A 26335-nucleotide genomic window follows, 5' to 3' on the forward strand; every position below is an offset into this window, starting at 1 on the left:
TGCATTTTACACTCACTTCATATCTCAATCTGGACTGGTGGCCATAGTTCAAGTGCTCCACAGCCATACACGGCTAGTAGTAGTTACCACAATGAACAGCACGGATCCAGAATGGAAGCATTTCTTGGAACGGTTAAGATACTTTTATCATTTTTGTTTGTTTTCTAATTGATAAAAAAAAATGCAAATCAGTTTTTCACTGTGAAAAACACACAGAAAAGCTCAGTTTTGAAAGGTACCCATAACCCTGCATCTAAAAGAGCACTTTTGGATGTGTATGCTTGTAAGACATTGTTCTATGTCAAAAATATATGTAGGGTAACCTTTCTAAAAAGTAAGGCCTGTATTGCTCGCTCTTAAACCTATTAAAGTTCCGAATAAAATGAAATAGATTCTGTTTTCACAGTTTTATTACCTTTTGAGACGATATTTAAATGAGTATATCCTAGAATTCTAGAGTTTTATAGGGAACTATTGTCATTTTAGGGAAATATTGCTTCTCCACATTACCTACAGTTCTCAAGCTGTCCTACTTCTCCAATTTCTTTCCTGTCATCTGTCTACCCCGTTCTTCCCTTTTCAAAAAAATGGGGAGAGGGGGAGGGGCAGAGAGGAAGGGGTACATAACAGATAAGAAAAACTTCGTTTCGAGAAAGTGGAGGGTGTGACTATACTCGTCTCCCTTTGCTTTATTACTTGGCAAATAGCTTAGAGTCTGTAAGTGACTATTTCACATCACTTTCCAGGCCTCACCTTCAGAAGTCGCAGAATGAATTCGACCACCACACAGCCTCCAGAGCAGTCCTGTCCCCGGAACACCCTCATCACCCAGCAAATCATTCCTGTGCTGTACCTCTTGGTCTTCATCGCAGGGATCCTGCTCAATGGCGTGTCGGGATGGGTATTCTATTATGTGCCCAGCTCCAAGAGTTTCATCGTCTATCTCAAGAACATCGTTGTTGCTGACTTTCTGATGAGCCTGACTTTCCCTTTCAAGATTCTCAGTGATTCGGGCTTGGGCCCCTGGCAGCTGAACGTGTTTGTGTGCAGGGTCTCAGCCGTGCTCTTCTACATCAACATGTACGTCAGCATCGTCTTCTTCGGGCTCATCAGCTTTGACAGGTATTACAAAATCGTAAAGCCTCTTCTGACTTCTTGCATCCAGTCAGTGAATTACAGCAAACTCCTGTCAGTGATGGTGTGGGTGCTGATGCTCATTCTCGCCGTTCCCAACAGTATCCTGACCAACCAGAGCGTGAAGGAGGTCACGCACATAAAATGTGTGAAGCTTAAAAGTGAACTGGGGCTAAAGTGGCACAGAGCATCAAACTACATCTTTGTGAGCATCTTCTGGATTACGTTTCTTTTGTTAATCATTTTCTATACTGCTATCACGAGGAAAATCTTTAAATCCCACCTTAAGTCCAGAAAGAATTCCATTTCGGTCAAGAGGAAATCTAGCCGCAATATATTTAGCATCATGCTCGTATTTTTTGTCTGTTTTGTACCTTACCACGTTGCTAGAATCCCCTACACTCAGAGCCAAATGGGAGCACATTACAGCTGCCAGTCAAAAGAAGTCTTGCACTATGTGAAAGAATTCACTCTGCTGCTGTCAGCTGCAAACGTGTGCCTGGACCCCATTATTTATTTCTTTTTATGCCAGCCATTTAGAGAAATCTTATGTAAGAAACTGCACATCCCATTAAAAGCTCAGCATGACTCAGAAACTTCCAAAATCAAGAGGGGAAATACAATGCATGAAAGCACAGATACTCTGTGATTGCCCACCTTTCAAATAAAGTCTGTGTATGCACCTTGTAATCTTCAATTACGTGATAAGAGGAATGAATGAGAAACATGTCCATAATAATAGGTATCATCCCTGAGCATTACTATCCAATTTAGTACAACAGTATAACTTTCCATGTTTTCTTGTAATATCAACGAAAATAATTATACAAACATTTTTTAATCATATCAAAATAGAAGGTTTAAATTTATAATCATTATTCCGGTAAATTAGTGTAGAACATTAAATAGCAAATAAGAAAATAGGAAGCAATCAAGACTATTCACATGGGTGCCTTCCCCTCTAAACACAAGAATTAAGTTAGTAAGTTATATAAATTTTTTCGCAAGTCCATTAGAGATCAACTTAAAAGTAGAGACAGTTTGATAAAGGACTAGAGGCCTGTTTGTAGTGAAAGAGTCAAGTTTTCTCTGATTTGAAGGAGGAAAAGTAGACATCTAGAATCACTTAAGAAATCCCTTACTGATTTATCTCATGGCATTTCAAAGAAAAGCAGATATAAATTATGTACTTTGCAATAAAAAAAATGTGATTTTTTTTCTGATAGCATTTTGAGGATGATATAAAATACATTTTAAATATGTTCTCTACAAAAACTTTTTAAGCCACTTCATGAGCCTGGAGTTCTGGTGTTAGAATATTTTTAAGCGGACTCCACTAAGGGAAGCTGGATATTGGTATGTGCTGCCAGCAACTTCCCCTGTTCAGTGGTATAGACACACACACACACACACACACACACACACACACACACACACAAAAGGACAAGTGGGAAAAAGACACACACATGCACACGCGCTCACTCGCTCCCTGGATGGCACCATACGTTATTCTCTAGGGGCAAAGGGAAGCAGTTTACTAGAGTTGTTAAAAAGAAAACCTAAAATTTATAATAATGAGTGACAAGTTATACATAAAATGAAAATTTACACATTTTCTGAAAAACGAATGAATTAACATGCGGATATGGAATGTGGTTGCTGACATGTGAGTTATCAAAACTAAATTCTTTCTCTGCTATTAACTTGCTCGAAGACATTCTGGCCATCTTTCAAATGTTCTTTTCAAACATTTTTGTAAGTAATGTTTATATACTTTTCAATTTTTACTGCATGTGTACTAATAAAAAAGTTATTTTTAATTGTGTCAATTTTTCTTAATAATCAAGATATGAAAAAACATTACCAGATTTCCTCAGTCAAGACATAGGTGGTTTCTTTAATACACTCAATTACACATGCCAATAAGAAGGATGTTACATAAAGAATTCGAAAATCCTACTTGCTACTGACTTTTCAAAGAGTATTGCATATGCTCTAGGACCTCATCAGAGTTTTGGCAAATCTCAGAAAACACATCTTAAATTGAGGAAGAGGTGAGGTTTTTACACTCTTTGTCTACTCTCTACCCTTGTAAAATCTCCCTGTCCCCAATTCTAGGTTAAATATCCTCTCTCAAAAAAATAAAAAATAAAATCACCAAGCTACAACAAATTACTTGGTAAAACTAAGCTTGCTGTATTTATTTGGCTAAATATGTTTGCAAAACAGACTGACTGTGTTTATTCTTCACAATTTCCATTGGCCAGCACAAATTAGTAAATAACTGGTGTTTTAAACGCCCCTACTGGGCCACGGGAGATAATAAAAGTATAAAAGAGAAGGTAAGTAGTACCAAGTAATGCCTTTGTTACTGATGTGCTCAAGCGGATCAGTAACATGAAAGGCAAGACTTCTCAGGAAACAACATGCAATGCAGATAAAGGTACTGTGAAACAAGAGCTAAGTCACAGTTGTTACATTTTAGGACTTTCAGGTCCAGGGCTACAACAAAAATAAAGCAGTAGCACACTGGCAACAATGGATTAATTCAGAGACTTCACGGAGACCACCAGCATTTGTGCTAGTAGGCAACAAGAAATATTTTCCTGGTCTTTCTGTAGACAAAGCTGTAGGGCAGGTCCTCATGTGCTCAGGCTGCCCCGTGCAGCTTATAAACTTGGGTGCTGTGGTGGCATGGAAGGCAATAAAAATGAGGCTCCAAGAAAATGGAAAACATGGAATGCTGACAATGACAGTGAGCAGAGAGCTCGAGCCTCACCGAGAGACGCCAACAGGCCTTAGCTCCAATCACTTGTTTCTCCATGTTTCCAAGGAGTGTAAAATCACAAAATTTTAAAATGCTGGGGCAGCAGTGCAAAGAAAACACATCTGTGGACAGAATACGATATGCCAACAGCTACTCTGCAATATCTAGAATGTAGAACTCTAATAGACAGGTATTCATAAGTGGTTCTTGACTAAGACTTAAAATGTCCCTTTAACAGGAATCCTTACGTTTTCTTTAAGCTGAGCTTCAGTGTTGATGCATAATTGATTCAACTATATATATTTATTACGTCTAACATTTGAGAAAAGAAGAATCCAGAAAAAATGACAACCATATAAAAATATTATACATGAAACCTACCCACAGAGATGCCAGAATCTTGCAATTGTCTTTTACAAAATGTTATCAGCAGTAGTGCTCATTTGTTGGCTATCTCCTCAGCTTCTATAATTTTTTTTTTTCTCTCAGCAATAAAAGCAAAATTTTTCCTTTGGAAAATTCATTTCCCTGGCTACAGAGGTGGTACAAACCCAGCCCAGATTATAACAACCGAGACCCTTCATTTAGCCCTCAACTAAAGCCATACCCACAACTTTGGACATTTGGGTCTGTCAGTGACTACATCTCTTATATATAAGCCTGATTTTAATTGTATTTCTTTGTCGCCTACAAATGAGAACGTCTTGATACACTGGCTTCAGCTAACAAAGTAATCCCGGAACCTCTAAGAAACACCCTTACATCAAGCTCTGCTTTTATCTGATGGAGTAAAGTATGTACCATGGGTTCTGTAGTCTCTCCTTAACTCTGTCGATACCACCCATATTTCGTTTTAATGACTCTGGAGAAAAGGGGCAAGAAAGTATCTTTATTAATATAGAAAATACCTATATTAACACTAAGAGATAACAGCATAAAAATTACTAACAAAACAGATGGCCCCTCTCCACTCCCTCCAAGAAATCTGGGTAAACAGCACTGTGAGGGGTTTGTGTGTTTGGGGTGGGAGAGAACTGGAATTGTGAGGTTTTCAACAGAAGAAGCCACTACTTCCTTTGGTCACCTATTCTCTGCAAGTAACCAAGGCCAAGTAGATTATCATTTCATGACAGGATACCCTCCAAAAAGAACTGCTTTAACAAAATGTAGCTTTCCTTTCCTATCTGCCATTTTAAAAATATTTTAACCATTTCATAGCACTGCATGTACAAAATGATTAAATGTTGTATGACTTTAAATACAGTAAATATATTTTTACACCTTACTTATAACTAGCTACAGAGAAGGAACAAACAATCACATGAAATAAGGTGCTCTCCTAAGCAATTTCAGGGTTGACAGGGAACAGGAACAGTTACTCCACTCCCGCCTCCCCAAACTCCACCAGAAGTGGGGATAAAAGCACAGAAGCAGTGTTATAAAAATGGGTGCATCTCAACAACAATGAAATACCTGAAAAGTACAGTACTGATAAAGTTTATGAGACCACTGGTTACCTTTTGATGGCTCTCACCGTATAATTCCATGACTTCTCTCATGGTCAAAATGAAAGACCTCCTCCCCAACCCACCTTGCCCCACTTCCAAATCATTATCTGCAGTGCTCGGGGGACATGCAGTGCAGCACTCTGGACTGGGCGCATCTTGCTGTTCTACTCACTGCCCGAGGCGGCCTCAGCTCTAACCCCCATAATATCAGTACGTCAGCGGAAGGTCAGAGCTACATACTACTCCCTGCCCCTTAACCAAATCCCAGTCCTTAATGAACTGCTCAGCCTCCCCCAAGGTGCATGACGAGGTCCTGAGGGTTTACTTTCCAATCATTCCATCTCCTGTCATAAATGGATATGAAGATGGCACTTATGATCTCCACATAATACTTCATATTACTTAAAATAATTTCTCAATAGTCCCTTTTCAAAGCTAAAAGATTTCCTACATATAACATGCCGCTTCTTTCAAGCTGTTAATTATTTACATTCTACTTTAAACCATTACCTTTCTGAAAGAATATCAGCTGTCTCTGATATCTTACTGACTGAAATGAAGAGTTAATCCTCATTTTGTTTGTTAAATAAAAAAGCCAATTTCAACTCCACATCATGACCAAGTATATTTTCTTATCTGCTTGATATTACAAAAGCAGTTAGGTGAATAAAAAGCTATATTTTGATGGAAAGCCAGTGTTTCCATCAATGTTACACAAAAGAAGAGCTCCTTAAGGTGTTTACAAAGTTACAGAATATCTAGGTTATGACTGATAAAGCACTGAGGAATATTTAATATCTAAATAAAAAATAAAATAAAAAGCAGTCTGTGCACTATAAAATAATGAGGTAGCGCTAACAACACAGTAAGCTAATAAACCAAAGTCACCTTTTCTACCTGCCAAACCTGATTCTCTCCTCAGACTTGACTTCTCCTCCCACTACTGAAAGAACAGTGAGCTGCCCTCCCAGCCCACAGCACAGCATAGTGAGTTCACCGCTGCAGTGGTTCCCAGCCTCCCATCTCTTCCTGCCTAATTTCAGACTCTCACGGCTTCTCACCTAGAATGACCACAACCACCCCCTAACTGGTGTCTCGTCTTTTATTTTCCCCCTGACCCAACACATTCCAGCATCACAAGTATACCTAGCTGCTGAACATAACTTTCCTGAGATCTCCCCTATACTTACTTATTAAAGCATTCAAGATTGACCAAATCGATACAAGATTGGTCTCATCCTTGTCCTGAAACAGATGCTACTCAGATACTCCAAGTACCCAGACTGCCCAGAGGTGCCCAAACACACTCCCCACGTCCCAATTCTCTGTGTCACCCCCAAGCATGACTCCATTTTCCCACTTTTCAGAAAAATCTCTTCACCTCGCCTCAGTCAGAGGGACTGTCCCTCCTGATTCTAAGAGCTAGTTGTAAATGTGTATCAGTGCAGGTTCTCCGTATTCCTTGCCACTCCTTCTACATTGCAACCTTCTAAAAGTAACAAAAATATCATCTAGGATTGGAGCTAAGGAGGCAGCTTGAAGTCAATAAATATTTGTTAGAATTTTTCTTAACTACATCAAAAAACAGAGTAACAGGGCAAGGGAGAGAATTTCTGCAAAGAACCATCTCCTGGAAACTAACAACAGAGTTTGTAAAACGTGTTACTCATAACTTCATTAAAAATGGACCATAACGACTTAAGTGTAAAAGGGAAAAAAATGAACACGGTGACTAAAAACAAACAAGATAACCTTTAAAAGTTCTTTTTTAGGAATTTCCCCCTTATTATTTTATAACCATGGGTCAAATAGCACAGTAACAGCTCCCAACTGAAAGGTAAAATGAATTGAATGTTGACCCAATAATACGGTACAGTCAATAAAAAGTCAGAATACCAAAAGGATGGGCAAAAAGAATGTAGAATAGGTAAGAAATGATAGAAGAGGCTCAGCAATTTTCACAACCAACTTCATATTCCAAAACTGTGCAAAACACTTTTGCCTTCAAAACATTTCCAAATTTTTATTCTATTTCATAAAAAAAGGAAAACTGAGGCAGAGCTTAAGTAACAACAGAAGAGGCAACATCTTAGAAGCTCTCTATGTACATGTGTAATCACATCCATCAATTATTAGAGTTGAAGCTGCTAAAACTCAGCCAGACTTAGGAAAAATGTTTTTGGACTAATCCAGCTGGGAAAGGGGTGCTTTAAAAAAAAAAAAAAAAAAAAAAAACTTTCAAAATACAAACCTAAAGTACAATGGCTCCAGAGAGAAGGCAGACCTGGAGACACACAAGCGGCGGAAGGCATGTTTTGATCACTGACATGCAGTAACCAAGGAACGGCCCTCTGACTGAAAACTATGAAAAGCTTCAGGATGCAAACTGGTTTGAGCTGAGAGCATCCTAAATGGCAAACTCCTTGAGAAAAGTGGGAACAGTGGTATACTGTTCCACTACCCAGCGGCCCTCAAATTCACATAGTAGCAAACACTAAGTGGGGGAGCAGGTGAAGCCTGGACTGACATGCTGGTCTCCTTTGTAACCACTGTTTCTGTCCAAAACTTATACCTGACGAAGCATAACTAGGTGCAGGGACACGGAAGTCTAACTGTGAGCTGTGGGGAAGGCCGCAGTCTCCTACATCTTACAGCTCTTCTCAGGCCTGGGTCCAGCTGTGGCAGTGGTTTCCAAAGTCAACATTCATTTTCTCTTCCTCACTAGTTTCAAAAGGCTACCGTATTATGTTTAAAAAACAAATTTTAATAATGTTAAACATTAAAAATGATACTTATACTGAAATACTCAGTTAGTATTTGCAGCCAATAAAATCAAAAGCATGATTTGTGTGGACAGGGGAGTGGGCTACAAAAAGATTCTCTTTTTCAATTGATGGGGCAATTTGGCTTCAGTTTTTCTTTTAAACATACAAAATAGCCATTAAAGTAACTAACACATCATTTCTTAAATAAAAAGTATTGCCATGACCAAGGTAAGGGAAAAATAACTTCACCTCACTTCTTCCCATTTGGGTTTCTGAAATACTGGGTTAGTGATGATGCATAATTTCCTAGAACGCAAAAATACTATCTGAAAAACATCTGTCCTTAAAGAAACAGACAGAAAGAAGTAAAGAAGTGACTTATGGAAATTAAAATGGAACACGTGTTAAAAACAAAAATAAAAACAGGGACAATAGCCAAAAAGAGTCTATTTCCTCTGTGAATAAACTTCCACAAAATGCCAGGTTGCGTCAAGCTTATTCTCAAAAGGAAGAACATGGTTCAGTTTCACTATTAAAAGAGTGGTTTCTCACTATTCCAAAAAGGAAATGGAACACTGAGAACTAGGACACCTTAGCCCTTTTATATTTGGCAGTCCAGACACAAAAACTGTAGCCTTAGTGGATTTTTAAGAACAGCTGAGTGTACTTCTTAATTCTGTCTATATCCCCAAAGTCAACAGGGAAGTAAACATATAAGTACACCTACCTAAAAAAGAAGAAAAGAAACTTTACCAAAAACCTCTTATTCCATCCACACCATATTCAAATCATTCACCATTCAGCTGAACTCACCACTCACTCACCAACTCCATCTTGCCAAATTCTTGCCATCTTACCCTCTCCATCTCCTGCTGAACATAAACCCTGATCATAACTGTTCACTTACTTGTCCATTTGCACGTATGTCTCTTCTGAAGTTTTTTTTTTCCAGAAGTGTGTTTATCCAACAAGGATGCACACAAACCTTAAAAGACATCATTTCCTAGCACTATCATGATGAAAGTTAACACTAGTTCTTAATCAAAAGATTAAACAGAAAGTTTGAGAAAGAGTTGAGATCTTTCCTCTAATTTTAAGTGAATATATATAAGCTCTTCTTTTGAAAATAATAATAATTACATGAATTTGAAAGAAATGGCCACTATTATCCTTACACTTTTTTTCCTTCCAAAAATTCCCTTAGACTCTCCCTAAATTCCTTCTATCTTATCATTTCTCATGTAGTCTTTTGAGAGATTTTTCTTTTTAAAAACAAATACCAAAAGGAATTCAATTTTAGTTTCTAGAGAGGTTCCTTCTAATGTTTTCTTATTATCTGGAAAACTGAGAAAGAATTATTAGAAGAAAAAGAGATAAAACCAAAGCACTTACCAGGCCAATGAAGCAATAAAAGAAACCAGGCCCTAACTGACCAGGCAATAGTTTTGCAATTATAAATCAACTTTGCACCAGCAGACAGAACTCCCTAAAACAAGCTTGAAACATGAGCTCATGTTCTTTTTTATAAAAGCTACCCTTATACAAGAAGATAACCTAATATAGCCAACTGATGATATGGATGACGGAGTGACTTTTCTGTTAGGTCCCTCGCCATGCTGGGTTCCATTCAAACGTTCGGTAAACATCAGCTCACCCAAAGGCAGAATGAACATTTACCCAAACAATTTAAAAGCATACTGGAGGGTTCCCTTACTTACAGTTTAATAATTACTAAATACTGCCTCAATTTATTAAGCTGTTTGGGCAAAACTGACAAGTACTTATTGCAAGTGTATCCTCATAACTTGGGGAAAAAGATCCAATATGTTCCAATATGTTCTTGAATGAAAACAGTACAAACCATAAAACAGTATGTACAATAACATTAAGTGGGCGTACATACACAGAAAAGTTTTTAAATGAATGTGCCAAAAACATTAACAATAATTATCTTTCTGCATTTACCTCTTCTATTCTATAATGAACAAAAAAGAATACAGATAAATAAAACATATAGTACTTTACTAGCCTATGTTAAATCACATCTGTTTACTACTAGATGTCTCTAGCAGGATCCAAATTTTGCTTGAACACTGAATAACTTTAACTCATAACCCCTTTCAAGGAACAAAAAAAAATTGACATTCTTTAAAATCACTATGATGCAAAACACATCTTGGGTGCTTAAAAAAAATAGCTAGGTACTATAATGGACAAATAAAAATTGTTCCTCTAAAATTAGAATAGACACATCTGAATTGCTAAAGAAAATATACAAAATTAAAAAGAACTTTAGGAGATTTTCATGCAGTTAAACTATTTGCAAACCACAGTTTCACCTACGTCAATACACAACATTTTAAAACCACACAAAAGGAAAGGAAATTTTTAGTGTAGCCAGCAGTCTTGCAACAGGGTGCTACTTAGTACTGCTGCAGCTAGAGGAACGGCTCGCACGCTTCTCTGAAGACTTGAGGGAGAGGCACCCTGAGGCTCAGAGAATATAACCCCAGGTATGTCTTTTTAAATACTTAATATATTCAAAATCTTTCCATAGAAGGGAAATCTATGATTCTCAGTGTTTAAATCACATAAGTTGAAAATGCCAAAATGTAATAAGGTTGTTGCATGAGGACACCAATTACTAAACTTCCATTAAAAAAAAAAAAACCTAATGAGTTTATTTTCTAAGCAACGGGCACTGGATACAAAGGAGACACTTGAAATCTTTTCTCGATTTTGATGGAGTACTTCTGGGCACCTCAAATTCCACAGGCTAATGAGGGGTTGACAAAATATCTATCATGCATTTAGTTTTCAAATCTGTGACAGAGAACACAGATATAATTATGGTAATATTTAACCTCGAAATGACACACCCAAAAATTTTAAATGAAGAGATTTGGTTTTTGTTGCTATCTAGACTGAGTGAGGTTCAGGGAAAGCAACTGTGAGGCACTACACAGTTAAGCATGACTGTATGAATAGACACACTGAAATTGTTTTTAAATAAATTACCCATGGGTATTATGTACGGTCAGTTCTAGTTACAGAGAACATTAATCGATCAAATCATTCTCTAATCCTTCTCTTTACTATACATTCTTCTATAAAATGAAACTTTATCATATAATTGTATGAGCGATGGGAACACTTAAAAAGCACGTTATTTTGTTAACTATTATTTAACAGTGGAAATATAAGAGCATAAGCCAAAATCCTAGCACCTCATAAAAGAATGGTAAGTAAGCAGAGGTGTGAGACAAGCATCAATTTACAGCAACATTAGCTTTTGACCCAGCTTTTGACCCAGAGAAGGAAAGGACGTTCAGGATGCCATGGTACAAATCAATGGTTACTACCAAAAATCAGAGTCATAAGGAAGTCAGTGAAGCCTGGAACAGACTTCAGCCATGAAAAGCTTCCTCCAGGCCTTTAGAATAGGCAGGATTTGGGCACAGAAAGGATAAAAACAGAGTCTAGAAAATGATCAAGGTCAGATAGTAGCCTGCTCCAATGAGCAACATTCAAGTGTCAGACCTCAGTTGCCTCAACTAATCTGGGGGACTGAACTAGGCGCTATCAATAAAGGTTCCCTCCATCCTTAATGTCCTATGATCCCAAATTTTTATCAAAAGCAAAAGTAAAAAGGCAGGAAGAAACAGTTCACGGAACAGGAGTGATTCCACCAATATATAGCAGAGAGCTGGGATTAAGAGTATGGGGATGGTGTAGAAAAATCACATCACAGAAAACTGAAAGTTAGGTGCAGACTTAAAGGACAGAATCTGTTTGTTTTTAAATATATATAGTAAAATAAAACATTAACATACATGCAGTCTAAACTTCTTTTATTAACATTTAGAAAAAAACTTTATTTTATTTCTGCTCACTTACATAAAAATTGCTTAGAATATAGTTCCTGCCACATAGTAAGCACTCGGTTGAGGTTGGCTGCTTAATAATAATTTTCATCTTCATTATTACTATTACTATCACTATTACTACTACTACTACTACTAACAGTAGTAGTATTGAGACAGAGCTTTGGAGTGGTGTTTTGAACATGGCTTCTGAGATCAGACAGTCCAGATTGGAAACCTGGCTCTAGAACTAGCTGTATAACTTTCAGTGTTACTTAACCTCGTTGTGCCGGTTTCCTCATCTGTAAAACAGGAATAACAATACCTGCATGACAGGAATGATAAAGGGTTAAATAAGTACACGTAAAGTACTTAGCACAGTGTCAGACACAAAGTAAGTGCTTAATTAGTACAGAACGACATTATCCATGGATCCCAAAGTCCTATCTCAGGTAGGAAAAGGTTAAGGACAGGTACCCTTTATATGACTCTTTAATTTAGAAAGATTTATGTACATTTGCCTTATGAATCCACTTGCTTACTGTTTAATCTCAAGATAAACAATGAATCATTAAATAATTAGGAAAATCAGTAAGGCTTCAGAAGTTTTTGGTCTTTGTTTTTTTTGTTTTTTTTAAAGGGAGGTTTATGTGAATGGCCTTATTTGGCCTAATTAGTCAGCCACTATGCATACTACATACTACTTTTAAAAAATTGCGTGTCAACTTTTTCCTGGGAAAACACAAAAATAATCCTCTTATTAGAACAAAAGAAAGGTGTTTAACATGCATGAGGGGGCAAATCAAGCAGCAGCGCCAGAAAAAAGTATCTGGCTTTAAGAGTGCCTGACTGCGCCAGGTCAAAGGCAGTAACTGAAACCCAGTTGGTTTAACTTGCTCTTATATGCCACCTTTGTTCCAGATTTGGAGGGAATACGAGAAGATTTTGTCATTATCAGTGCTGATCATAATGGTTCTAATTGTATGTCTTATACTTCTGGGCTTGTCTGCCTCAAAACCCACAATGAAAGAAAAAAGAAAAGAAAAAAACACTCAAGTGTTAACATTAGATTGTTTTGATACCGATATAACTGAGCTTCCCTCTGAGAATTTTGTAGCTAATGTCATACACCCTTGTTCTAGAAGCCTTTAAAATACATTCATTGTCAATTTTCTCAAAAACACTGACAAAGAAACATCTCTATACAAACACTACCTAAAAGAAATATAATGCGTACCACACAGGTAATTTAAAATTATCTAGTAGCTGAATTTAAAGAAGCAAAAACAGGAGAAATTTTAATAATATACTTAACCTTATATATCAAAAATATTTCAACATATAGTCAACATTAAAATATTAATAACATATTTTACTAATTCTTGCATTATTTGTATAAACTAGTACAATTTTACCAGTTATAATGTTTTTTATAGTATTTTGTACTAAATCTTCAAAACCCAGTGTGTATTTTGCATTTACAACATATATCAAAATTTGGACTGGCCATATTTCAAGTGCTCGATATCACATGTGGCTACGGGCTACCACACAGGTCTATACCATTATGAAACTGGATGCTTGTAAAAGTGAAATAATAAGCATCAATTCTAGACCAGATTCTAATCCTTCAACTCTTTCTGCTAAAAAGAAAAATGAAATGAACCTTTGGACTGTGAAAACATCCTAGTAGGTTAGACAATAAACAGCCTCCTTTTTAGATAACACCTTTTAAATTTTAGCATAATTCTCTGTTACCCCTACATCCTAGTTTCCTCCAGCACTTCTTTTTTCAATCAACATATGAAAAAAGAAAGCCAGGAAGCCTCACTGAAAAGCTCTTTAGGCTTAGCCACAGCCAAACCATTTTACCCTGGTTTCCTCTATTTCTCAGAATTTTAGTTCACTTATCTTCTCTGCAAACTAACTTTCAACCCAACTGGTAACAAAAGAGCTATCAGAATACAAAAGTGTGATGTCAAAAATACCCCTTCTAGAAACAGACCTAAATAGGATTTCCCAAAATCACAAAATCAGACCATGGAAAACCCAGGCTTCCTCATAACCTAAGATGGCCCATCAGTGCACATAATCTAGTAAATTCACCAGTAAAATTCTAAGAATTAGAAAGACTGTGACCATGGTATTGTGAGTGCAAATGATTTTAAAGAAATTAATTCCTAACTGTAATTACTAACCTCCCTCCCCTTCTTCTTTAACAGAGTCTGAATTTTTTTTTTCTTTTGGAGAAGAGTCATCTTTACATTATCTCAAAATGACAAACAGTTCTACTTTCTGTCCAATTTACAGAGATCTGGAGCCATTCCCTTATTTTTTTTATTTAGTTTTCCTTATTGGAATTATTGGAAGCTGTTTTGCAACCTGGGCTTTCATGCAGAAAAACACGAATCACAGGGGTGTAAGCATATACCTAGTTAATTTGATTACAGCCGATTTCCTGCTCACTCTGGCATTACCAGTGAAAATCGTGGTCGACTTGGGTGTGGCACCCTGGAAGCTGAGGATATTCCACTGCCAAGTAACAGCCTGCCTCATCTACATTAATATGTACCTATCAATTATCTTCTTAGCGTTCGTCAGTATCGACCGCTGTCTTCAGCTGACATACAGCTACAAGATTTACCGAATACAAGAACCTGGATTTGCCAAGATGATATCAACCGTCGTGTGGGCAATGGTCCTTCTTATAATGGTACCAAACATGGCGATTCCCATCAGAGACATCGAGGAAAAACCAAACGTGGGGTGCGTGGAATTCAAAACAGAGCTTGGAAGAAACTGGCACTTGCTGACAAACTTCATATGTATAGCTATATTTTTAAATTTCTCAGTCATCATTTTAATATCTAACTGCCTTGTGATTCGACAACTGTATAGAAACAAAGATAACGAAAGCTATCCAAATGTGAAAAAAACCCTCATCAACATACTTTTAGTGACTACAGCCTACATCATATGTTTTGTTCCTTATCACATTGTCCGAATACCATACACCCTCAGCCAGACCGAGGTCATACATGACTGCCAGACCAGGATTTCACTCTTCAAAGCCAAAGAGGCCACCCTGCTCCTGGCTGTGTCAAACCTGTGTTTTGATCCTATCCTGTACTACCACCTCTCAAAAGCATTCCGCTCAAAGGTCACTGAGACTTTTGCTTCACATAAGGAGAGCATGGCTCAGGGAAAAAAATCAAGTTGTGAAAACAATGCATAAAATATGGGATTTTTCAGGCTATCACTTCTTGCCTTACTGGACAATAAGTACAAAACCACTGGGAAAGAAAAAAAAAAAAAGCCTCAGGATGTAAAAATACAGACAGCTAGCAAATATGGCCTGGTTTACAGTGAAACCTAGTTTTTAATCAGTACCTGTGGTTGTTGTTGCTCCTTAGCTCAAATCTTCGTGCAAAAAAAAAAAAAAAAAAAAAAAAAAAAAAACATTAAAGTCTTGTTGAATCAATGTCGAACCCTACAACATACTTGAAATACAAATGACTTCTATGACACAGACACAGAAGTATTCATGAGTATTTATTTAAATGCCTGGAACTGACTTCTTGATAAAAATATGCAAGAATATAGGTGACCCTTGAACACTGGTTTGAACTGCTCAGGCTCCACTTACATGCAAATATTTTTCAATAAATACATACAGTACTATATATGCATTTTTCTTCTTTATGATTGCCTTAATAATATTTTCTTTCCTCTAGCTTACTTTATTGTAAGAATAGAGTACGCAATACATATAGGATACAAAATATGTGTAAATTGACTGTTTATGTTACCAGTAAAGCTTCTGGTAAACATTAAGCCATTAGTAGTTAAATTCTAGAGTCAAAAGTTATACAAAGAATTCTGACTGTGTAGGGCATCAGCACTCCTAAGGTCTGCACTGTTCAAGGGATAACTGTAATTTCTATGTAAACTGCCATGAAGTTCTTTAGCAACACAATTTAAAGCCCTTTAGATGATTTTTTTAAGCCAGCTTATTATTTCCATGAGACAATCCATGCTTGATTTTTAATACATCACTTCAAAGACAGTAACCTTTTAAATTGCTACTCCAATTTTTAACATCTAATTGTTTCCTAACACAATAACTAAAAATTTTTACTTCTAAAAAGGCTTGGAAATACATGGGTAATTTTTAATGTACTATAAATACTTAATTCTACCTGAAGGTTATAAATAAATATTTTCTACATGGTAGTAACAAATCCAATGGTCTCTTATTTTTATTTTATAGTGATATAAAATAGACTCTATAACATTTTCAAGGGGAGTTCGTAAAGTACACTAACTGCTAAAACTACTGTTTCGCCACCAGAACTCACATTAAAGGTGTGGAAAAATAGTACTAGTCAAATGGTCTTAAAACAGACATCCCGACTCCACACAGCAAGGCATTGTTAGGGACGCAGCACATGCCCAGGCCGACTGGTGCCACTCTGATCCTGAAGATAAGCCTGACCCCATGCGGGGCCAGCGGATTAAAGTACGGGCGACTCCAGCTCTCGAGGTCACAACCCTTCGATTAAATTCTCTTTAGAGCCAGTAATCCAGAAAAAGTTCAATCTATAGATTAAATAAAAGGCTTATTGAAGAAAAGAAGATTGGAAAGTTTAGATAAACATATATGAGACTTTGTAAGTTTTATGTTTCCATTTTAATAGTTAAAGCTCATATTAAAACAACTAATAATACATTAGCATTAACTGCAATGATTAAGAAATGGTGTTTCTGAATCTAACAAAAAAATTTGATTCCAGACCCATTTTTAGCTCTGCATTGAGAAGAATTATTTTCTGAAGGCTTGACTTCATCAAGACAATGCCTACGTATAATTCCACAAATACATTCTGAGTTTGAAGAGAATAATAAATGAACAACGAACAAAAGAGAGTGCCTATTACACTCCTAACATGATAAGTACTAAACAAATTCTAGCTAGCTAGTGATAATGATAGTGTTAGGTAGCTAGTCAGATATGAGCAACAGGGGGACAAAGGAATAGGAGCCCAGCCTAGAGACCGCCCAAAGAACACCCCAGTGCAATGGTAGTAGAATGCTGGGTATACAAATGCGTACTAGGCAGAGTTATATAACAGCCAGGTGTCAATCAAAATGACCTTGCTTACCAACCACCTAGTAATGCCTTTGGAACCATCCGTCACAGCCCAAATACTATGTAGACATTCCCACTTCTGCACCCTTTTGCCCTCTTGTTGTGGCTGTTGTTACAGCACTCTGCTGAAATCATATTCCTCCTTGGGACATGTCTTTCTAAAATATATCTTTAATAAATCTTTTCTAAATCTCACTGACGTGTGATTCTTCACTGCATCAATGAGGAAGAACCACTTATACAATGTCATTATCCCTCTCCCTCTTCCCCTGGTTGTCGGGGCAACATCGAACTCAGATGGGCTCCAACAGTAACAACAGGAACCCCCATCAGCATCGCCTATCTGACAAGGCATATAAAAGTGTCTTTCCTGTGTCACAGGCTGGTGGAAGGCCTGCCTATACATGAGAACCTGTGCTTGCTGGTAGTCTAAGAACATGTTTTTACTGATGGCGGATCAAGATAACATTCGTATAAATGCATGCATGAAACCACTTTATTTTTCTGAATCTTTTGGTCAAGTCCCCTTTAGTTCTCTCATCTTGGTCTTCACTTACTAGGGCCAGATCTTAAAGACAGGGGGGAAAAAACTTTTTTTTTTAATTATATTCTTATATTCTCATCACATGCCTGATAAGCTAGTCGAATATTCCCTTTTTAGTAAGAAAGAGAACCAGACTCTCTGGAGCATTCCCAATGTCAGTGTTTTATTAGTATATACTTTTATTTCCCCTATTGATGGCTTATTCTAAATTACACTCACAGTAAAGGGGATTTTAAGGCAACTGGTAATGGAAGACTCTTAATAATATCCTATCACATCAATTTTCTAGCAGTTCTTTTATAATTGCATTACAGTTGAATTATGTCATAATTCATCATGATGAGTCGCTGGAAATCATTCATGCTCTTTCCCACAGAGAAATGGTCAGTCCTTAGAAGGCTAAATGCTGGAAATGACCATGCAGCTAAGGGTCACACAAACAACAGAACAAACAAGTCCATGCTTGGGTGCTGCTTTGCTCTAACACCCAAAAACGTGAAAAAGGGAGACCTGTCACGTTCTGCTTGCCCAAGAGAGGGGCACAAAACTCTCAACCAGCTTCAACCATTTTCAACATTTTGCCATTTTTCTTCATTTCCCCTAGTTTTTCTTTTTTTATTTTTAAATAAACTTTTTATTTTGGAAAATATAAGATTAATGGGAAAGGTACAAATACAGTACAGAGAGTTTTCATGTATGCTTCACCTAGTTTGTCCTAATATTAATGCCTTACATAAAATAACCATGATACATCTGTCAAAACTAGGAAATGAATCTTGGTGCATTACTGTTACCTAAACTCCAGACTTCAATTATCCACTCTGCTTTTGACTCTATTTTAAAACAATCCCAGATATTATAATTCATCCACAAATTCTTCGGGATACATCTCCAATATGTCAGGCTATTCTTTCTGCTGCCCTAAACAAACTGAGATTATTCCACTACATTGAAAATGAGCGATGCTTACAGGTAACAGCTGAAAACTGTGAACATATTCAGCCAATGATTAAAGAGAAAGAGTTTGGCAATTTTTGGTTGACATAGACCAGGACATAAAAAAATTAACAACAAAAAGAGTTCTTAATTGTAGTAAAAAATACATACACAGAGACACACACACGCGCGCGCGCGCGCTCGTGTAATGATTTTGATGTTTCAAAATAACAAACAAAAAAAGAAAACATTTAGTATGCAGATTAAAACTCCTCAAAAATATCCAGGAAAAAAAAACACATAATATATACCTCATAATAACAGTTTTGTTAAAATAATAATGTCTTCAATGAAAATTACACATTGAACTTGCACTTAAAATAAAATTTCAGGAAAAAAAAAAAAAGATAGTGAACATAAGAATAAAAAAACATAGATCTGGGCCCAGTCTTCAGAACTAACTTGTTTCCCGTTAGAATAAAGCACATTGACTCATTATGACTCGAACATTAAATTCCCTGGCAAGAACTCTCCATCTCCTATTCAGTTCTTAAATATAACAGGTCAAAAACCAAATCCAGCTCATATACAAACTCTTCTGTGAAACCTTAACTAATTTTTCAGTCAGATGCTCTCTCTCTCCTCCAATATTCATTCTTTGAGAGTGGAAGAGACCCAGGAATGTCAAACAGTTCACCTTCCAGTGGACACAGTTTTTACTCAATTATTGAACTTATTTTAATGCTTGTCATTTTATAGACATTTGTTTTCCTATCTTATTCATCTCTCCTGTGCCCCTAAATTCTTACTCATCTGCATAATATCGAAAGTACCTACCACAATACAGAGCATATCAAAGCTACTCAGTAAATGAGTTTCAAACTGAAGCAGAAAAATATATTTAGACATAATCTGCAGTGACTCAAATGCTCTTGATAAATGGATAATAATATAGAAAATTCTGTTAAATGTAGCCCGCCAGTAGTATCACACCACAAATTTGGACATCGGTATATAAGCTATATGATCAGAATTGTAACAGAGAAAGCAGTGAATATAAACACTTACCTGCTGTCACATGTATTACTCAGGCAAGCAGTTGACTAATCAGTGGTTAAAAATCCTATAATGAAATGAGGTTGCCAACTGACTGGAGCAATGACTTACCAGAGGGATGGGAAAATGTGTTGCGTACTGCAGGTGTCGCAGGAGGTCATAATTAGATGGAAAAATTAACTCTCTTGGCTTTTCTCTCTTCAGCAACTTCTCACCATTAACTGACATTCTTCTGCCCAAGGAAGGGTTGGCATTCTCACAGGCCTCTCCAGGCATAGGAGAAAATATCTAAGTCATGTAAAACAAATGTTGGAGATTGTAAATGAAAAAGACCAAAACTGAAACACGGTGCTACATACCAGAACTTCAAACACACAGGACGTTCATACAATATCTTTTCCTTATTTAACCACTAACCAAAATGTATAAAAGAAATTTTGTTAATTTCCACAACTTCATATTCAGATCATTAGAAATCTGTCATTATCATCTCCCATTTTGAAGATGAGAAAATGACAACCACACATAGGAAATGTAGCTACATATCCCGAAGGACCAAGATAAAATCGGACTTATGGGTAAGTGTTTTCCTTGGTAGGGCTACATTTCCCACAAAAACATATACACAGAAATAATTACCTAATTAATAAAGCTAAAGAGTAATAAACATAAAGGTTTTAGTCTATACCCCAAGTAATATTTTTTATAAAGGGTTACACATTAAGATCCATGAGGAAGAACACATTATAATTATACTGAGATAAAGTAGAAGACAGTATGTATATCAAGTCCAGAGCCAGGAAAGCTATTATTTAGAAGCCGAACACATACACAGCAAATCAACATGAACTGTCGTGATGAAACTACTACATTTCTGTATTCCTGAGAGATCATGATCTCAAAATGAAAAAGAGAGTCACACTATACCAACTAGGAGGACAGGGGTATTATAATTTAAAGAAGAAAGCAATGCAGCCAAAACTGAGGATGAACTGAAATGAGACAATCACAGGGAAGATTAACTGTGACCTAAGGTGGAATATGGTAGGATCACAATTTATATCACAAGTACACAAGTCATTCCGGTACACTGGGGAAGAAACAGAAGTGTGGAAGCAAGCTAGGGTAGGGGTGGGGAGGAGGGATTAACAGTCAATAAGAATTCAAAGGTTGAACCTACTGGAAATTCCGAACCAAAGTCAGTTTTAAAGTCACTCTTGTCTACTTCATCAAAAATGTTAGTAGTTCCTGAGTCAATGCCCATATGTGCCATAATAGTCTGTTCCTGATAATTGCCAGAGAAAGAAAATCGCATTGTAAATTTTGTAGTTCGTTAGAAAACTGAAGCAAAAACATGACAGTGACATTTTTAACCATCCTATGTCTTATTCCCTCCTAGTATCCTTTTCCCCCCAAAGAAAAAACAAACTTTTAAAATATTCACTGCTTTTCAGAGTAACAGGTCTTTGTCCTCATGATGAGAAAGATTTAAGTTCCATGATATTTTCAATGAAGAGCACACAACCTTCCTGATAAAAACAAATTGGCCATAACTTTCTTCTCTGGGCTTTTCCCAGTCACATGCTCATCAACTTTTCTTAGAAGGAAAAATCTAAGGGTATATCTAAGACATAAAGTAGCTTGATATCCAAGGATAAAACAAGAAAAAGCAGAAACACAGAAAAAGCCTAAATAAGTAAAATAACTTTAGTTTTTTCCTACCTCATATAACTTCTAGTCCAGACAAATTTATAAACAAATGTATTTCCACTAACATAATAATTTTGTAAAATTTGTACACCATTTAGTCACCAAATCTTGAGTCCACATGTGCAATTCTAATGTCAGGTTTTTAAATTACAAATACAGCCACTATTTCGAAAATAGCATAATATTATATGCTTACGTCCTTTATTTCTAAGGAAGTATCACAACCTCAAATCATTTTCTACTATTTCCCATGGCTAACTTCATATTTTTTGCCTTGAAACTTCCAAAGAAAAATCTTATAGCCTGTCAAATCTTTTCATTAATAGTTTTAGAGTACGCCAAAGGTAATTCTAAAAAAGGTAAATTATAACTCAAATGTTTTTCGTGAGTAAGTAGTGGAGATAAATGAGCTTTATAACAAGGGAATACAACTAAAAAGTGATCACCCTTCCACCACCAAATAATCCTTCTGAAAGTGTCCCCCAGCAGAGTTCTCGTGGGAGAGGGCGGGTGGGGGGCACCAATCCCAGGGCCGTACCTCCATTTTCACATCATGGTCCTTTGGATAGTGTTCATCTGCATTTTCTCCTGCTGGCGACCGCGGCCGAGTCGAGGCGGTGACTGATAAGTCTCCTCGAGATATGAGGGTGCACATGTATGCATCGTGGGAGAAGACATCATGTCGGATGAACTCACAGAAGAGCAGCACCAGATTCACAAATTCCACCTTTTCACATTCACTGTTTGGATCCGCTATAAAGAAGCAATTCAATCAATAGTTCAGTCTCCTTTGCCCCGTAGAAAAAACAACCAATTATTAAGGCTTAGCAATATCTTGGCCGCTTTTAATAATTTTATTTTTACCAAATAAAAGATTATTGGAAAATTTACTATGTGGCACTACTGTTTTGTGCAGATATGGCACATAGGTTTTGACTGTCCTACTATAATTAAAAAATACTGTCCGGTATGCTAAGCACAATATCAAGTTTAAAGACCGTGGTCCCTGGTGAATAAATAACCATTTAAAGAATAATATAAACACAAAATTTCATTTTAAAAAAAATAAAATAAAAACCAAGACTAGACTGCTGTCCTCTGTTTTTACTATTAACACTGCCCATGGCTGTTTTTTACACCCTGAGTGTGTCTGTGTATTTGTGGACTTTGTGCGTATACTGCTTCAAAGGAGACTTTACAATAGAACCACTACTCAAACAGTATTTGGAAAAAAAATAGTGAGGGGATTCATGGTAAAGAAATAGGGAAAATGGAATTATAAGAGCATGAAGAGGAAAGCTCTGCAGTCTTTTCTTAATTTATGATCAGTCTAATTCACATTCAGACTTTTGATGCTGTAACTGCACTCTAAAACTTTGTATCTGTACCTTTGAGAGAAGGTTAAAAAATGTTGAGACTAACCCTGCAAAGCTCAGTCACAAACACTAGCACAGTCACAAACACCAACAGATCCAGAGAACGTTAAGCTTAATTCCCTAAACCTTAAGTCTAAATGTTTGCTCACACCTACTGCCAAATTCAATGACAGCAACCTCTACACAGACGAATAGAACAGATTCCTGTGACAGAAAATGAGATCCAGAAGAATCAAAAATGTAGAAGCAGCAAGATTTTCCCAAAGAGAGAGAAGGAGCAGGCAGGATGAGAAAAGCAAAGGGCAAATGTAAATCTCCCCCAGGATACAAGATAAGCTGGAGTCGCTAATTTCCATCACTGACAATGTATTTCCTTCTGCCTGGGATCTCCCATCTTCTGTTTTCCTGCTTCAGTTGTTACTGTTCTTGCATTCCAACCACCAGCTTGACTCCAGCTCTTGCTCTTCCTCAAACCTAGAGTAGCCATCAAGTAACTAAAAGACCCTCATCCTCAGGCGCACCTCAACCCAAAACAAGCCCTTTCTCAGAGGAACTTGGAAGCAGTACTATTCCTTACTGCTTTATCTATTTCTTCTCCACAAACATCTTCCTTTCCCTCCCCTCCACTCTTTCTCTCCCTTTTCTATCACTTTTCACTTTCTGCCATTTTTCTGTTGTTCCATCACTATCTGTTTTAAGATCCTCCCTGCTATACTTTGTTATATGAAAGCCTCAAAATAAGACCAAGCCCACTTAACCCACACAAATGATTTTTTTAAAGTGTCCATCCACTGGGTGGTTGTTTATTCCCCAAACCCTCCACTCCCCACCAACTGCACAATGAAAGACAGAAAAGGCACGCAAGGTGACATGAACATCCAAGAGAGCACTGGCAAGCAGCTAATCATCTTTATAAATTATTCTCTTCTATCAAGGGCCTGGTAATAAAGTACTATTGTTTGATTCCCCCGACCCCCAACTCCCATTTTAAGATCAGGAGTTAGAAATTCAGAAATTTAGAAGATGATTTCAAAAGAGAAGATTCCAAATTACAATATATAGTGAAACATTAAGAACTTTAGCTCCTCTATTTTGGTAAGAAAAGATATAGAAAGATTTAGCCCATTAAATGTAAGAGAAAGAGATGACTGGTTTTTAAAATTATTAAAACTCTAAAAATGTTTGTCTTTGAAGCTCAGCTAATTTTAAAATTGTATAAAAGTCTTCATTGGAAACATGCTACAAAATTTTATACAGTAAACCATACATTATATTCAGTGCCAAAAACTTTCGATGAGATCAAAATAAGAAAAAAAGAAAACAATCAGCTCAAAACAAAAGGTCAACCCCTACAACCCCTTATTTCAAGCCAAGAAGCAAAGGGCTTTACTTACACAATGAGGGGGCCTGTGTATCCAAAAACCTTAGCAGAACATTCTGGAAAACAGGCAAACTCGATCCAGCAAGAGAAGCTGAAGAAATAGACTCCTTCTCATCTAAGACCTCTGATTCACCACATCTCTAAGATTAAAAGTAAACAAACACAGTTAATTACACAGCACAAGTATAGTCACAGCGGATTATAAATCTGTTAGGTTTTTATTAACATTTAACTTCTCAGATAAAACATGTAAAATTAAGTGAGATTTCTGTACGTATTTGTGAGCCATGCATCAGAAGTAAATATAATTTCTAAAAGCTGGGGAAACTATTCCAGAACGATTCAAATAATTTTAAAGAGCGCCCCCTGAAAAACATTATTCATGTGAATTATAAACTCTGCACAGGCCTGTCTGAGTGTCCATTGAGTACACAGTACACAAAATAAACTACTCAAGATCCCTGTGCAAACCATTACAAATAATCTGAGTTTGTCTCCATTTTTAAATAGTTCATGTTATCTATAGTACCCCTAAAAAATATTTGATTCTTTTGTATTTGTTTTTGTCATGTGGGGGTATTTACAAGTGGGTCTAGGGAAGTGTGGTATTGAATTCCTCCAATAAGATTCTTTTACTTGTTCATTATGCTTCACCAATAAGATCTCTTAGAATCTCTGTCAATCTCCAGTTCACGAAACACATCTAGAGAACCTGTTTAACTTTTGCATTCTGAAGAAGGAACTTAGCAAAAGACCAGAAAGGAAACACCTTAGAAGCAATTAGATCCTTGTTTTCTATTCTTTGATATCCATTTGATCCTTTCCATTACCTATTACCTATTCTTTAATATTAAGATATTAACTATTATATTAAGATATCATTTCTCTAATCCATTCTCTCCTTACAATGTTCAAATTTTAAAAATGGTAATGTTTATTAGAAATCAATTATCTTGAACATCTCTGAGAGAATACATTTTTAGATATGGCTAGATTTACACTTATTAAAATTACAAAGTAATCTATGTGTGAACCTCTTCTGAAAGTGATCATGTGCACACATGTGTGTGTATGTTCTGGGGCACAAGACAGAAGAGGTAGAATGAAGACAACAATAATCCAGAAGGAAAAATGAAATTTGAGAAATTAACTTTAGTTACTAAAGTTTAATCATTACAATTCACTATCGAATAGTCTACCTATTCATTAATGTATAGGAAAAAAAAACAATGAAACACTTTTCTTAATTTACACATTGTAAAATGGGTCACTGTTTTAGACCTTAGCATCAATATCTTCAAGCTCCAATCTCAACAATGTGATCTTCTGTATTTGGTGAATAGTGCTTTCCCAACAGAGAAGATGGCTATGAAAATATTCTTCCTATTTCATTTTTAATAGCTTCATAGGAAGTAATGAATTATCAGTAATAGAGAACCAGCTAAGTGTTCATTCATTCAGGCAACAAACATCTCCTGAGCATCTACTATGCACTAAGCACTATTCTGGGTGCCAGGATACACAGTGAACAGGGTGGGCAAGGTCCCTGTTGTCAAGTTTACATTCTACTGGGGGCGGGGAGGAGCGGAGTAGGCAGGTATTAAATAAGCCAGTAAGGGAGTAAAATAGATTATGTGAGAAAGTGGCTGAGCAGTGGGTACTATTAACAGATAAGTGGTGATGGACGATCTCCAGAGGAAGTGACACATGTTGAACTAGAGATGCAACAAAGTGCTACTTTCTGAAACAGGTATGGTAAAACAAAACAAAACAAAACAAAACAAAACAAAACAAAACTGGTCATGTAAAGATTGGGGAGCAGAGTGTGCGACCAGAAGGAACAGCAAAGATCCCAAGACAAAAACAAGTTTGGAGTGATGGAGGGGCAGGAAGACCAAGGTAGCAGCAAGGTAGGAGACAAAGTAGGAAAGGTGGGCAGGGTGGCTCACGTGAGGCTCTGTGGGACACATAAAAAGCCATCATGAAGTTTTAGTAAGAGAACAATGTGATTTGTTTCCATTTTGGCTGCTGTGTGGATTCTAGTGGAGAACAAGAGAGGGAACAAAGAGACGAGGCAAGAGGACTTGCAGTCATCCAGGTGAGAAATGACAGGGTCCACTCAGATCATCCACACGCCTTCTCCAGA

The 26335-nt window shown here is 36.8% G+C and overlaps 3 protein-coding genes across 15 annotated transcripts in view; 2 read left to right on the top strand and 1 right to left on the bottom strand.

The window, feature by feature from the left end:
* P2RY14 (purinergic receptor P2Y14) overlaps nucleotides 1-2591 on the top strand; it is a 50568-nt gene extending 47977 nt beyond the window's left edge. For all 6 annotated transcript variants that reach the window (XM_016156456.2, XM_016156453.2, XM_016156455.2 and 3 more), the window contains one exon: nucleotides 747-2591. In XM_016156456.2, coding sequence (XP_016011942.1) covers nucleotides 747-1783 — 1037 coding nt within the window. In that variant the 3' untranslated portion in view covers nucleotides 1784-2591. The remainder of the gene's footprint in view (nucleotides 1-746) is intronic.
* The window catches only part of MED12L (mediator complex subunit 12L), a 307612-nt gene that overhangs the window by 191983 nt on the left and 89294 nt on the right, over nucleotides 1-26335 (bottom strand). For 7 of the 8 annotated variants that reach the window (XM_036219081.1, XM_036219079.1, XM_036219084.1 and 4 more), the window contains 4 exons: nucleotides 24203-24329; nucleotides 21971-22185; nucleotides 20903-21007; nucleotides 19834-20010 (listed from right to left, as the gene is read on the bottom strand). In XM_036219081.1, coding sequence (XP_036074974.1) covers nucleotides 19834-20010; nucleotides 20903-21007; nucleotides 21971-22185; nucleotides 24203-24329 — 624 coding nt within the window. The remainder of the gene's footprint in view (nucleotides 1-19833; nucleotides 20011-20902; nucleotides 21008-21970; nucleotides 22186-24202; nucleotides 24330-26335) is intronic. The other variant, XM_036219085.1, reaches the window with a different exon arrangement.
* On the top strand, nucleotides 10578-15511 carry GPR171 (G protein-coupled receptor 171). Its single transcript, XM_016156460.2, has 2 exons — nucleotides 10578-10687; nucleotides 14260-15511. Exon 2 carries the CDS (start codon nucleotides 14313-14315, stop codon nucleotides 15270-15272), a length of 960 nt encoding a protein of 319 aa, XP_016011946.1. The 5' UTR covers nucleotides 10578-10687; nucleotides 14260-14312; the 3' UTR covers nucleotides 15273-15511.

The sequence above is a fragment of the Rousettus aegyptiacus genome, unplaced genomic scaffold (assembly GCF_014176215.1).
Source record: "Rousettus aegyptiacus isolate mRouAeg1 unplaced genomic scaffold, mRouAeg1.p scaffold_m13_p_4, whole genome shotgun sequence".
NCBI classification, from domain to species: domain Eukaryota; kingdom Metazoa; phylum Chordata; class Mammalia; order Chiroptera; family Pteropodidae; genus Rousettus; species Rousettus aegyptiacus.

Bases quoted from the DNA above. Each gene is read 5' to 3' on its own strand.
- GPR171 (XM_016156460.2), top strand. From the start codon at position 14,313: ATGACAAACAGTTCTACTTTCTGTCCAATTTACAGAGATCTGGAGCCA.